The sequence below is a fragment of the Malus domestica genome, chromosome 11 (genome assembly GCF_042453785.1).
Source record: "Malus domestica chromosome 11, GDT2T_hap1".
NCBI classification, from domain to species: Eukaryota; Viridiplantae; Streptophyta; class Magnoliopsida; order Rosales; family Rosaceae; genus Malus; species Malus domestica.
In genome coordinates this window covers 15,378,157-15,391,778 of record NC_091671.1, presented here as the reverse complement: position 1 = coordinate 15,391,778, position 13,622 = coordinate 15,378,157, and the positions used below count along the sequence as shown (strand labels likewise).

Sequence of the window (13,622 nt, the reverse complement as noted above, 5' to 3'; positions counted from 1 at the left end):
ATGAGTTTGTAATAGATCTTAAACCTGAGGGGCTACTATGTAATTTACCATATTATTATTTAACATACCAAATAACTGGTATGAATAAATTAATAAATGTATTTTATACATATCAAATCATTGATATGCACCAAATTAACATTACATAATAAATGTACCAAAATATTGATACTTACACACCAACTACACAAAAAACGTACCAACCATTATTAATAATAATTAGTCACTCATCCAAGTTGTATAAGACAAAGAAAGATTATTCTATTTTCAAACTTGATCATGCCAAACGTACCCAACCAAAGTAAGTTGTACAAAATCACATGGAAACTAACCCAAAAATTTCTATTTAAACTTTGACGGAGGTACACGATGCAAACTTCAATTGACAGGATCCGTACGTTTAATTATACGTGGAATGTGTAGTTATTACCAAACTTCAATTGACAAGATCGGTTTTGTTTAAAAAAAAAGGAGCTTTAATGAAAAGCGCTTGAGTTAATTTTAATTTAACCAAAAACCACGATATACTATTATTTAACCAAAAGGGTTTCATATTTAATCATAAGGACAAAAACAATTTATATCAAGCCCCACAAACATTGAATACACATGGGCTGAAATAAAAGCCCAAAACGAAATATTACTTTTTCCTGCACTACCCCTAACGGAACCTCATGCTGTCTGCTAATTCGGTTAAAAATAAACTTTCCTGTATTTACAAACATGCCATTCTGTCAGCCAATTACTTCTGTCTTCATGTTATGATTTTTTTGCTGTTGGTTTTTTCTTTTTCTTTGTTTTCTTCTCGTCGTCCCCTCTTCCTCCTGAAGGGACGTCTATTGTCTAGGCTTGAGAAACCCAATCAATTCCAACTTTCTTTTATTATATATATATATATATATATATAGGGATGTGCTATCCACACACCTCATTTTACTTCTCACACAATTCTTGATAATTTCTGTCGTTGATATTCTTCAATTTATCCGATCAGATGACCGAAAATTAAAAGAGAGCTTTAATGAAAAAGGCTTTTTCAAACTTTTTATTAACAAAAAATCATTTACTAACTTTATTTAATAAAAAAGACTTAAACTTTAATGAAAAAGGACAAAAACTAGAAAGAACAACCAAAATAAGGAAGCCTCACGTGCAAAATAAAAAATTCATTTTCCATCCATGCCCCAGCCTTCCGTCAGCCCACTTTTGTTAGAATTAAACTTTCATTTATTTACAAATATGCCGTTACCTCATTTATTTACAAATATGCCATTGTCTAGAGGATTCGTCCAAAAAAAAAACTTTTGCCAGTTGATACCAATTAACCCCCAACATAATTAATTATCTCCAATTCCTTGCCTCGCCTCCCATCAAATAAATTAAAAAAAAAAATTAAATTCCACAAATCACTACAAAATAATGAAGTTTAGATTCGAAAATGACATAATTTCACTGAGTGTATCACCAAACTTCTACACAAATCACTACAAAATAATGAAGGTTAAGGGAAGATTTCTTGGATCAGTGAAACTTAAAGTGCGAGACTCACATCAACGTTTATGATTATGTTTTTTATTTTTTTTTGGAAACTAGTTTATGATTATGTTTGGTTTGAATTATGTTTGGAAGTCTCATGCAATTGCCTTGGATCTATCTCATTATAAAATTGAACTCATGTGTGTGTGTGTAGTGTTCCGTTTGAGAAATAATCAGTGTTTAGTTTACGAAACAGTAATAGTACTACTGTTTTGTTTAATAAATAGTCAGTGTTTAGTTTACGAAACAATGATAATGTTCCGTTTAATAAACAGTTAGTGTTTAGTTTACGAAACAGTGATAGTACTAGTGTTCGTTTGATAAATAATCAATATTTAGTTTACGAAACAGTGATAGTACTAGTGTTAGTGTTCCGTTTAAGAAATAGTCAGTGTTTAGTTTACGAAACAGTGATAGTGTTCCGTTTGAGAAATAATTAGTGTTTAGTTTACGAAACAGTGATAATACTAGTGTTCGTTTGATAAATAGTAAACTAAACAGTGATAGTACTAGTGTTCGTTTGATAAATAGTCAATATTTAGTTTACGAAACAGTGATAGTACTAGTGTTCCGTTTAAGAAATAGTCAGTGTTTAGTTTAGGAAACAGTTATAGTACTAGTGTTCCGTTTAAGAAATAGTCAGTGTTTAGTTTACGAAACAGTGACAGTGTTCCGTTTGAGAAATAATCAGTGTTTAGTTTACGAAACAGTGATAGTACTAGTGTTTCATTTAATAAATAGTCAGTGTTTGGTTTATGAAACAGTGATAGTACTAGTGTTCCGTTTAAGAAATAGTCAGTGTTTAGTTTACAAAACAGTGACAGTACTAGTGTTCTGTTTAAGAAATAGTCATTGTTTAGTTTACGAAACAGTGATAGTACTAGTGTTCGTTTGATAAATAGTCAGTGTTTAGTTTTCGAAATAGTGACAGTACTTGTGTTCAATTTATGAAATAATGATAGTACTATTGTTCGGTTTAAGATATAGTCAGTGTTTAATTTAAGAAATAGTGTTCATTTTAAGAAGTAGTCAATGTTCAGTTAAGAAATAGTGATAGTACTAGTGCTCCGTTTGAGAAATTATCAGTGTTTAGCTTACGAAACAATGATAGTACTAGTGTTCCGTTTAATAAATAGTCAGTGTTTAGTTTACGAAACAGTGATAGTACTAGTGTTCGTTTGATAAATAGTCAATATTTAGTTTACAAAACAATGATAGTACTAATGTTCCGTTTAAGAAATAGTCAGTGTTTAGTTTACGAAATAGTGATAGTACTTATGTTCGTTTGATAAACAGTCAATGTTTAGTTTACGAAACAGTGATAGTACAAATGTTCTGTTTAAGAAATAGTTAGTGTTTAGTTTACGAAATAGTGATAATACTAGTGTTCATTTAAAAAAATAATAGAATAATAATAATAATTAAGCATCTTGATCTTAATCAACAAGCATATGATAATAATTGATCATATTGTAAGTAGTGTCAACATAATCAAGAAATGACTTTACAGGGATCCTCGTTCCATTCAGCTCTACCTTAACTGTCTTTCCAAGGCATTGTTTCGCACCGAGCTGATTTCAATCCGACTAAAAGTACTCCAGATGCCGCTGGATTCACAACTGCATCATAGTGGGTTGTATCACCTCTAATCTACTGACACAATTGATAAATTAACTTTCATGGAGACAATGTATTATTTTATGAGGATAAATAAAATGCATGAAAGTACCACATGATAAAAAATGAGCATTGAATATTTCTAGAATTGAACACAGACTATTTCTAGAATTGAACATTGACTATTTCTTAAACTAAACACTAGCACTATCACTATTTTGTAAACTGACCACAAACTATTTCTAGAACTAAGTACAATACTATTACTATTTCTTAAAGTGAGCACTGAATATTTCTTAAACTGAACACTGGTATTATCACTATTTCGTAAATTGAACACTGGTACTATCACTATTTCTTAAACTGAACACAAAATATTTCTAGAATTGAACATTGACTATTTTTTTTAAAAGTAAAATACTCATTGAAGGAAAGAGTAAAAAACTCAAAAAAAAAAAAAAGAAAAAAAAAAAAAGGTGGTGGAACCAACCCTCTAAACTCTACCCTCTGCATTCTCAACTTGTTTTTTACTCTTTAGAGTACACGCACAGCTTTAGAGCCTGCATCAATTTTATTTCCCTGCAAAATTTTCAACGGTATACGATTAACCTTCTATGATTTAGTCGGTCAGCTGCTCTCAAACACGAAATAAGAACACACAATGGTTTAGTGAACCTCTCAAAGCACCCGACGAAATAAGAACAAGTTCATCAATGCATCAATACACATGCTATATAGAAAAGAGGAAGATATGAAAGAGTCTCCCAAAGTCCCCAATTCCAACTGACAAGAATAAGCATCAAACACCCCAGAGAAGAAAGCCATTAGCACTATTGAGATATGGTGCACGTTAGCACCTTCCTCAGTGCAGCCAATGCTACCCACCTCTTCTTCTGCATCTGGGTATCTGAAGCTCCTCACTTATTCAGAGCCATAGCCCAAAAAATTCGAATGTGAATAAAGATTGTCTTTCGGTTGTGTGGCTTTGTGGTCTGAGCTGAGGGCGGCAGTGCGACTGGAGTTGACTGACTGTTTTTAGGGTTTGGGTTTTATGCTGTTTTGATTGTGCGTTTATATGGGTTGTTTCCGATTGCTTGCGTGGGTACTTTGCTCTGTTTATTTCCCGAATAAACTAACAAAAAAATAACAAACGGAAAAATTAAACACTGTTAGAGTAAAAGTCAGGGGTAGAATTGGACACATGTTAAGTTATTTCAGTTGGGCCATGTTGATTGAACTAATTAAATGTTGGGCTTTGTCCTAACCATAAAATAAACTTTCTATATGGTTTTTGGTTAAAATTCAAAGTTTTGAAGCCCTTATCATTAGTTTTCCTTAAAAAAAAAAAATAGTAATAATGACAAGATTGGTATGTTTAGTTATACCTTCAAATGTACCAAAGCATTTGAGATAAAATAAACCAAGAATCAAATTAATAAGAAAGGGGTACGTTAGAAGTTATAATTTATTAAGTTTGTTGGAAGGTATTTGGTACGGTTGTCAATAATTGGATACGTCTGTTTAAAGTTATTGGATATGTTTTAAATTTTTTATTGATAGTTTTCCAAATACATTAACAGTGGTATACATTTTTAGTGTACCGAGCGAGTTTGTATATCATATTTAACTTGGGTACAATTGTTGTCATATATTGAGTAAGCAACCATTAACAATTCAAATTCAAAAGCCATTGAGCAGGTACGGATCTACTAAGGGACTGAGGTGGTCCCAGGACCACCCGGAAGCTCACATAAAGGGCTATTGAAACCTCCAAAGACCACCCAAGTCTGGGCTGTAGTGGTGGAGAACAGCAGCCATGGCTGCCGATGCACTGCTCGTTATGTTGCAAGAGGAGAAAGAAGATGACCTTTTTGTTTTAAAATGACTTGAAATGACTTGGCCAAAACATACCATTTTGAGCCAAGCCAATAAAACATTTTAAAAAAGCACTGTCGACTGCATTTCATTGTGATTAGACATTCTCTAGACTCCACATATTGGGCTTTTATAGCATTCTTAAGTAAAAAACAATTTAGAGACTTTAATAAAAATGAAAAGATTAAATTAAGTGGGATTCCTCAACTTTAATGAACTTTTAACTTCTGCAAAAAAATAAAAATAAACTTTTAACTTACCCTCCTCATCGCCATCCTTCTTGCTTACTACTGTACTGCCTATTGGGCTTGTATCTTTCTTGGCATTAGGGATTAGCCTTTAGATTAGCCTTTAGGGCTATGCAAGTTTTTCTTGGGGAGCCTGGTTTATTTATTAGTGCATGTTGTGAGGACTTGTCACTCAAGTGATCAACATAGTGTTTATCTATGTAAATCTCAAGAGTTTTGATAGTTTTGCATTCACAACAAGAATTATACATTATGTAGTTGTACTCATTTTTTATTTTGGTAGACAAACAAAGGGATTATTCTCCAAATATTCGAGATGAGGTCCAAAGAGCATATATATTGATGGAGTCTTTTAGAGCTAAAAATCATGATTTTCTATTCACATTTCAAAAATATTCCAAAAAACTGCCTAAGACCGCCTAAGTGCCACCTAGCCCTCCGCCTAGCCTGCTAGGTGCCCCTAGCTCCAGATTAATTTTTCAAAACCATTTGCCCAAAAATCGGGGTGGGCCTTCACTGCCTAGCGCCTAGGCACTGCTTAGGTTGATTTTTAGAACACTGATTGGGATCACCCTATGTTAAAATCCTGGATCCGCCACTGCCATTGAGATAATACTTCTAGATAATTCCAAGGATAACAACAAAATAAAAAGGATAATGACAATTTTTAATGGAATTGAAATACTAAATTCAGAAGGAAAAAAATCTGCTGATTTTTAATAAATAAATTCCCAACGCTTGAAAGAATGGCAGTGTTCGTAAATTTTAGAAAAATGAAATCATTTTTGTAGTCTACTTGGCTCCTCATTTAGAGGAGGCGGTACAATCTAAAACGTAAAACCTATAGATGTTTAATCAAACAAGTTGGGGAATGAGGCACTAATCAAAAGCTCCCTTTTGGATAATAGGGAGATCAAAATTTTAAATCAAATTTGCAAACCAAATGATGTGTTATCAATAGGAAATAAGTACGATAATCAACATTTAAATAACAATCCAATCATCAACAATCAAATTATTTGATTTACAAAACTTAGTTTTAAACTTTAGCCTCCTTAGCATTATCCCAACTATTTTATGAAGCACCTGGAAGTGCTTTTTAAGTTAGCCCTTGGATTTATAATAAAACTTGGAACGTGTTTTGTGAAAAAAAAAGGGAACTTTAACGAAAAGCACCCGGTACTGTTCACTTTAACGAAAAACCATATTTTTACACTAAAAAGTCAATCCTAGTACTATTCACTTTACCCTTTATTTTGTCCTTATCATTAAAACTCAAAGTTTTCAAGCTCTTTTCATTAGTTTTCCTAAAAAAAAAATCACTTTACGCCAATGAGCTCAGAATTAATTAATAGAAAAGCAATTCTAAGTGGGCCGGTCCAAAACTTATGGAGATAGATGGTTACAAGCAAATAAAACATGGGTTAACTTTAATATTAGCCCACTCAACTGGAAGTGTTGTTGAGTGGAGTCAAAATATGAGCCCTAGATCCAGTTCCCGTACTCCGAACAAAAACGCAGATTGGGACAGCGCGTGTTACAAATGCGTTTCAAGGGAGCGCGTGGGAAACAGTACCATAATCAATATACCACTCAGAGTCAGAGTTATGGTTGTCTTCGTAACCGCTGCTGCAGGTAAGAGAAGGCTGCCAAAACAAAGCAGGATGAAACTGCCAGTTGATGGCCATGGTCCATGCCATTTTCCAGCCTCAGCAGAGCGACAGAGCATCTGGCGTGGAGTGTGTGCACTGCCAACGTGGCGTCCTTTGCTAATCATACAATGTATAACGACCCCTTTGAAGAAGCTCATTATATACACATGCAAGGGCAGGCTACTGTTACTCCACTTCACTTGATTCCTCTCTCTCTCTGTCTGAAGGAAGAAAATGTTTGCAGCTCAGCTTACACAACAGCTCATAGATTTTATCCGCTCGTTGCGAGAGCAGGTGAGATCAACACTCCACCCCCTTTTCTCTTTTGCCTTCTTTTTTTAGTTCGCTTTATTAAGTACTTCTTTTTGAATTTTGTGGAGTTTCATATGCTAATTTATATGTTTATTTATTTGTTTTTCAGAAAGAGTGGTGAAAAAGGGTTTTAATTGGTTTAGCTCTAATATATGGTCAACTTATTTAGGACTTGTAATGCTGATTTCATTGATGAATTTGAGATATATCTCTGTTAGGTTATTGGATCGTTGTTTTTGCCTTAGTCACAGTTAATATTTGGTGGGACTGGTGGCTGGTTCTTTTAGTGATTAGGGTTAATGCATCAACACGTTAACATATTAGTTGGTCGTATCTAATCACCATGTTTCTGGCAGGGCATACTGGATGACCGCTTTGATCAAATCAAAGAGTTAGAAGATGAAAATCCTGGTTTAGTTGTGGAAGTGCTAACCGTTGCTATTCGCAGTGCTGACTTTACCATAGATGAACTTGAAAAAAAACTGTAATTCTCTTCAGTGGCTCCAATTAAATGACGTTTTAGTATAACTGTTGCCTATCTATAGTGACTAATTTTGGAGAGGTCAATTACAGGAGTGGAACTGTCATCTACTATTCTAAGGTGAGAGAACTTACGCACAAGCTCAAGGGAATTAGCGCGAGGTAATACTGCCAATTACATCTTGTTGTGTACTTGCAATTCACTCGAAATATTTATAATTTTTATTACTGTGTCATACGGCTAAATTTATCAAGGCATAATTGCTAAGATGTTCTTACTAATTAAGACGTTTTTGTGTATGAGAAATGAGATTCATGTTAGATATCCAACAGAGTGACTAAACGAACTTTAGAAATTCCTTTTAAGCATACTTAGATGTTTGTAATATTTGTTGCACCGGTTCAAGATTCGGAAGATTTTGTTAGAAAATTTCTTGTTTGGATGTAAACGTTTGCAAGTTATCATATCATTAGTTAAAGGATTTCCAATTTTGGTTAAGCAAATTCGGAAGTGAGAACTGAAAAATCTAGTGAATATGTCCATGCACATTGCATATTAATACCGTTGGTAGATATATAGTCGGTTACTAAATTTCCGATTTGGATGTGAAAGAACGTGGCATCGAGATCACATTTGCAAGCATTTAACTTAATCGAATTGATAGTTAGCAACATGTAGCGCGCGGATAAAGATTCATATGATTGGTTATTTATGAAGCCGTGCATACTTGAAAACAACATGGAAAAAGTAAGGTGCTAACTAAGAAATCTATTGAAGTCAACACGTAGTGTGTTAACATGTGGCATATGATCTATCCATGCTCACGCGCGGCATGTAATCTATTCATGCTAATGCGCGCACATGATCTATCCACACTCACACGCGGCATATGCCGATTCAAGTTCCAAATAATTCCTATTACAACCTTTAATAGAATAGAAGTAAGAACTGTTACAACCTACAATGGTAGTGCATGTATTGCTCATATCTTTCTAGTCTGTACGTGAATTAGGGAGAAAAGCATATGAATAGAATTGATTGGTTTCCTGTGACACTCTGCATATATGCCCTGCCTAAATCTGTGGCAAGATCTATCACATTGAATGTTGAAGGTGCTCGCCCTTCGAAAACTGATACTGATTTGTGGTGTCGTCATACTCACCTCACATATACTCTTCAACTATATATCTTAGTTTCTTCTCGAAGCATATAATTTGGGCATCGGAGGACTTATTTCCTTTCCAACTATAGTTGTGTTCGAGTTTCGACTCTTGACTCTCGATTTTTTATTTTACTTAGACCCCCTAGTGACTGTTTTACCCCACGTAGTCTGTTTCACATCCAGGGGTAAACAATGTTAGCAGACATAAATTAAACGCTTTATTATGGCAAGTAAATGACAATGGCTTCTAGGATTGGAGTTTCTTTCATGACATAGATGATTTTATAGATTATAAATGCTCAAATTGTTTTGCATTTTACATAGGTAGATAATATTAATTTGGTTTACTGCATTTGGAGTTACAGCGTTGGTGGTTGCCGAGTGGCTGCAGCTTGTATTGAGCTCCGAGAAGCATATGTTGCAAATAACAAGGAAAGGTACGATTTTGTTCTCTTACTACCACATCATACAGTTCTATTTCTTTTATATTACCGCACCGCATCTTCAATCAAGTTTTAGGAATACATGCTACCAACATTCCACAACTATGAAAATTCCAAATTATTTCATTTTTTAGAACTGTAATGCTAAAGTAGGTCTTTTAGCCCCTCAGAGCCATGTAGGAAAACAAAACTACATGGGAGCGAAAGAGAATTATCTGACGAAAAGTATGCCAGGGTTTTTAAACTCTTTAAAGATCTCTCTCCCTTCTGCCTTCTCTTAATTCACTATATATCTTCGGTTCCAGTTGAGTAGTTATGCTCAATTTCTCAAAAGTTGAAGAGAAAGAATATTTACATTTCAACAACCTTTGCAGTTCTCTCAGACTTATACAAATCATCTCATGTGATCTACCATAGAGACCTTCTCGTTCTCTTACTAACCCTCTTTTTAATGAAATGCTATGTTTTCAGGTGCGTTGCGGGCTTTGACGTGGTCAAACGTGAGTATCTTGTCTTGCGGGAAAACCTGAATCACATTCTTCAGGTAATACTTGTAGTGAACTTAGATCACTCTCAACCTTAATCTGTAGAAATGTATCTCTCATCTTTTCACCCATACTATTACATAGCATGTTCTATAAAGAAATACATGGAAGTACATAGAAGTTCTGGTCATATGTAGATTAATGAAGAGAAGGGAACATGTTGCCGAATAAAAGAAAAATGATAGAACTTTAAACTTTCGAATAATTTAGTACCAGGGAAGATTTTTACTATCCAACTGATTGCAGAAGGAAAAGAAAAAAAAAAAAAAAACTAATTTGATTGTGTGATCAATTATTTCTAGTATATTACTAAATGCCTTCATTGATAATTTCCTCGATCGAAAATGTTCTAATTGATTATTTCTCTTCGTTGTTTCCTAACAAATAATCTTGAAATAGTCTGCAGTGCAGATAGAACGTGAAATCAATGCCAACAAGCCCAAGAGCCGTCGTCAGTAGACAGCCGTCGTCAGTAGACAGCTGGTTTGTTCATTCGGTTTAGAAATGGCTTCTCCGGAAGATCAGATGTTTCTTTGTTTAATGTTATATTTGGTACTTTTAATTAAGTTCACTACTGTTAAGTGAACATAGTATTTAGCTATTTAAGACTGCTTTTGTCTGTCTTATGCTGTGATATGAAGTTTGGACTTAATTTCGTGTCACCTTTAACATATATTAGTAAATTTGACTGCTGTTGGATAGGAAAAAATGCTTCTTGAAGAACTTCTATTAGACAAATAATGAGCGAGAGTAGAGTTCTTGCAGAACTTTTCTTCTTCTTCTTCGATCTGTTCTTGGTAGAAAGAGAGACAATATAGTTAGAATGAGAGATTTAGAACGTCGGATCGCTTCAACTTCTGTGATCAGTTAACAGAAATCAACAGAGTCTTGTAAATTTTAGGGAAAAGGATGGAAGTTCCTCTGCATATAATTTCATGCTTTTTGGATGAATTAATAAGAACCATATAGGGAAAAGGATGGAAGTTCCTCTGCATATGACTTCATGCTTTTTGGAATGATATAAGGAATCATCAGAACTTGAAAACTGATTTTTTACAATTTAAGTTTGCTAAACATAAAATGGAGAGTTTCACTTTCACAAAGGCAAAAGGAAGATCAGTAGCCTTTGGCTATAAAAGATTAGGATTTAGGGCAAAGGTAGGGTTAGGCAGAGACAAAGCAGCACAATTAGCATAATATTATATTCATATCATCATTATCGTTCTCAAGTTTCTCTCTTATGCGATGATCCCATGCTAAGTATTAGAATTTTTTTTTCAGAAGTAAAAATTTTTAAATTAACATAGCCCAACTCTATTTCCATATATGCCACCTTCGCTCTTACATGCCCACCACCTTGCAGCCCCCACCTCAACCCCCACCATTATCGTGGTCGTAGTTGCAACTCCCACCATCACGCCACCACAACCACCTCTCCTACCATGCCACCACAACTATTACCACCACCACCACCACCCTCATTTCCACCATTATCGCCAGCGCCACAACCATGCTATGTACTGCCACCCCCACCACCACCACCACCCTCATTTCCATCATTATCGCCAGCGCCACAACCATGCTATGTACTGCCACCCCTACCACATTTCCATGACCATCACCCCACTCCAACCACCATCGCTGACACCACCCCACCATCATGGCTTTCAGCCCTTCACCACCACTTCCATTATCATTGTCGTTGAGTTACCTTATACGTGTTTACAAGTAGTTGGGTACTCCCCATATTGTTAATTGGTTTTATGGTGAAACCTTAACTTCATGATACCAGAGCATGTGGTCCAACGAAAGAAGGACAAATGCTAAATGTCGCCCAATTTGTAATGTCTCCCTACACGTGAACGGGAATGTTGAGAACTTGAGAGTGAATCCTGATGAGCATGGTCACATGGCAATATTACATATGTTGATGCACAAAATCAGTGAGGACTTTGGTACAACAGAAAATGTTAAGTTTGTGACCTTCACTAGATTGCTCCGGTCACTAGTGTGAATAAGTATGTAAATGGATAGGGACAGGGAAGCAAACACAAGATGTACGTGGTTCACCCAGATTGGCTACGTCCACGGAGTAGAGGAGTTCTCATTAATTGTGAAGGGTTTACACAAGTACATAGGTTCAAGCTCTCCTTTAGTGAGTATTAGTGAATGATTTAGTACAAATGACATTAGGAAATATTGTGAGAGAATGATCTCTATTTATAGAAGAGAGTTTCTAGTTTCATTCTGACATTGACACGTGTTGTGTTGTGATTGGCTTCTGATGTTGACACAAGTTGCGCTATGATTGGCTTCTGATGTCGACACGTGTCGCGCTGTGATTGGCCTCTTGGTTGGAGGGAAACTTTTTTGGGTCCTTGACGGTATAACGTTGACCGGTGCTCAGTAGTTTCGGGATTGGTCAAGTATGGCACAAACAGTTCTCCCCTAAGTTCAAGAGTGAGGGAAGCTCCTCGGTTGGGGACTTGCAAGATCCAAGCTATTGAGTAATCACGAAACTTCTAAGTACCGAAGTGTGGTATCATTTTCACTTGCCTTAATTGTCTCATATGTAGATGTGGCATCTTCTCTGGAAGTACTTTTCCTCCATCCAGAGGTGGTTTCTTTAACCGATGAAGATGCACAAGGTAATGTATCAATTTCACTTGAAGCTTACTTGTAGTTTCGGGCTTGGTCAAGTGCGATACAAACCCTATAGTAGGAGTCCCTCAAGTCACCGAGCTAGGAGATTTGCCGAAGGAGGTAACAGACAAGGTAAGCAATCAGACTTCCAAGCAAGCAACCTGGATCGAAGGTTCGACTTCGGCTTTCGGTTGATTGTTCTCATTCTCCTTGTGTCGTAAATAGCACCAAGGATAAGGAGAAGCAAATGGATAAGAGATGATATGAGATACTTTTTCTTTTGAAGAAGTAACTTTCCACAGGCTTATTCTTGAACTGGGCTGAAGGGTTTTCTGGTTTCCTCCAGAGTATAAGGCCGACTCAAGAATTTGAGGGTCAAAACAAGTCCATCAAATCTAGAGTACGTTCGACCCTGATGATATGGGATACTTTTGCTTTTGACAAAGTAGTGGATGTATCGGCACGTGTTATGTTACGCTTGTCTTCACATGCTTCCTTGTATCCTTCTCACTTGCCCTATCTGTTTCTCAAGCAGATGTGGTATCTTCTCTGAAAGTATAAGATGTTGAAGATGAGTACTCGAGAGCAATGCCAGGTAAGTAATCAGGCATGGGGTTCCAGGCAGTCAGTTCCTGACTGGAAGCTTGATTCCAAGTGCTGATTGATTGCTCTCTTTCTCCTTGTCTTGCAGGTAAGAACAAGGGCAAAAGAAAAGACAAGGAAAAGGCATAATATGGGATACTCTTGCTTTTGACCCTGATGATATGAGATACTCTTGCTCTGGTGTGGCTGGTTTGCATAGGTATTATTGAGGGGAAGAAAGCTGAGTATTTTGAGAGGCTTCGTTGGGAGTGCCCTCGCAGATATGAGGAAGGGTTGGGTATTTTTGCAGGTTTGTCTGTCCGTGGAGGATGGAGGTCGACATATATAGGAGTCTCCCTAACAACAAGTAGTAATGTTATTCCTTTACCCTTCTTGGTTGTAGCAATGTAGTAGGAGCTGCAAGCTTCACGTGTTTTAACTTTGTCAGAGCACTTTGAAAAAGTGGTATGTGGTATCTGGAAAGCTGATGTTGTGTGTGATGATTGCAGACAAGCTTTATCCAAGG

At 35.9% G+C, this 13,622-nt stretch overlaps 1 protein-coding gene across 1 annotated transcript; it reads left to right on the top strand.

The window, feature by feature from the left end:
- The first annotated feature begins 7,102 nt into the window (after nucleotides 1-7,102).
- LOC114819749 (histidine-containing phosphotransfer protein 2-like) lies at nucleotides 7,103-10,658 on the top strand. The gene is made up of 6 exons (XM_070807750.1): nucleotides 7,103-7,222; nucleotides 7,597-7,724; nucleotides 7,814-7,882; nucleotides 9,249-9,320; nucleotides 9,798-9,870; nucleotides 10,271-10,658. The coding sequence occupies exons 1-6, from the start codon at nucleotides 7,163-7,165 to the stop codon at nucleotides 10,328-10,330; spliced, it is 462 nt and encodes a 153-aa protein (XP_070663851.1). The 5' UTR covers nucleotides 7,103-7,162; the 3' UTR covers nucleotides 10,331-10,658.
- The last annotated feature ends 2,964 nt before the right edge of the window (nucleotides 10,659-13,622 follow it).

Excerpts from the sequence above, each read along its gene's own strand:
- LOC114819749 (XM_070807750.1), top strand. The coding sequence starts at position 7,163 with ATGTTTGCAGCTCAGCTTACACAACAGCTCATAGATTTTATCCGCTCG. Across the intron at positions 7,883-9,248 it reads CTCAAGGGAATTAGCGCGAG|CGTTGGTGGTTGCCGAGTGG; the intron begins GTAATACTGCCA and ends TTGGAGTTACAG. Across the intron at positions 9,871-10,270 it reads ACCTGAATCACATTCTTCAG|TCTGCAGTGCAGATAGAACG; the intron begins GTAATACTTGTA and ends ATCTTGAAATAG.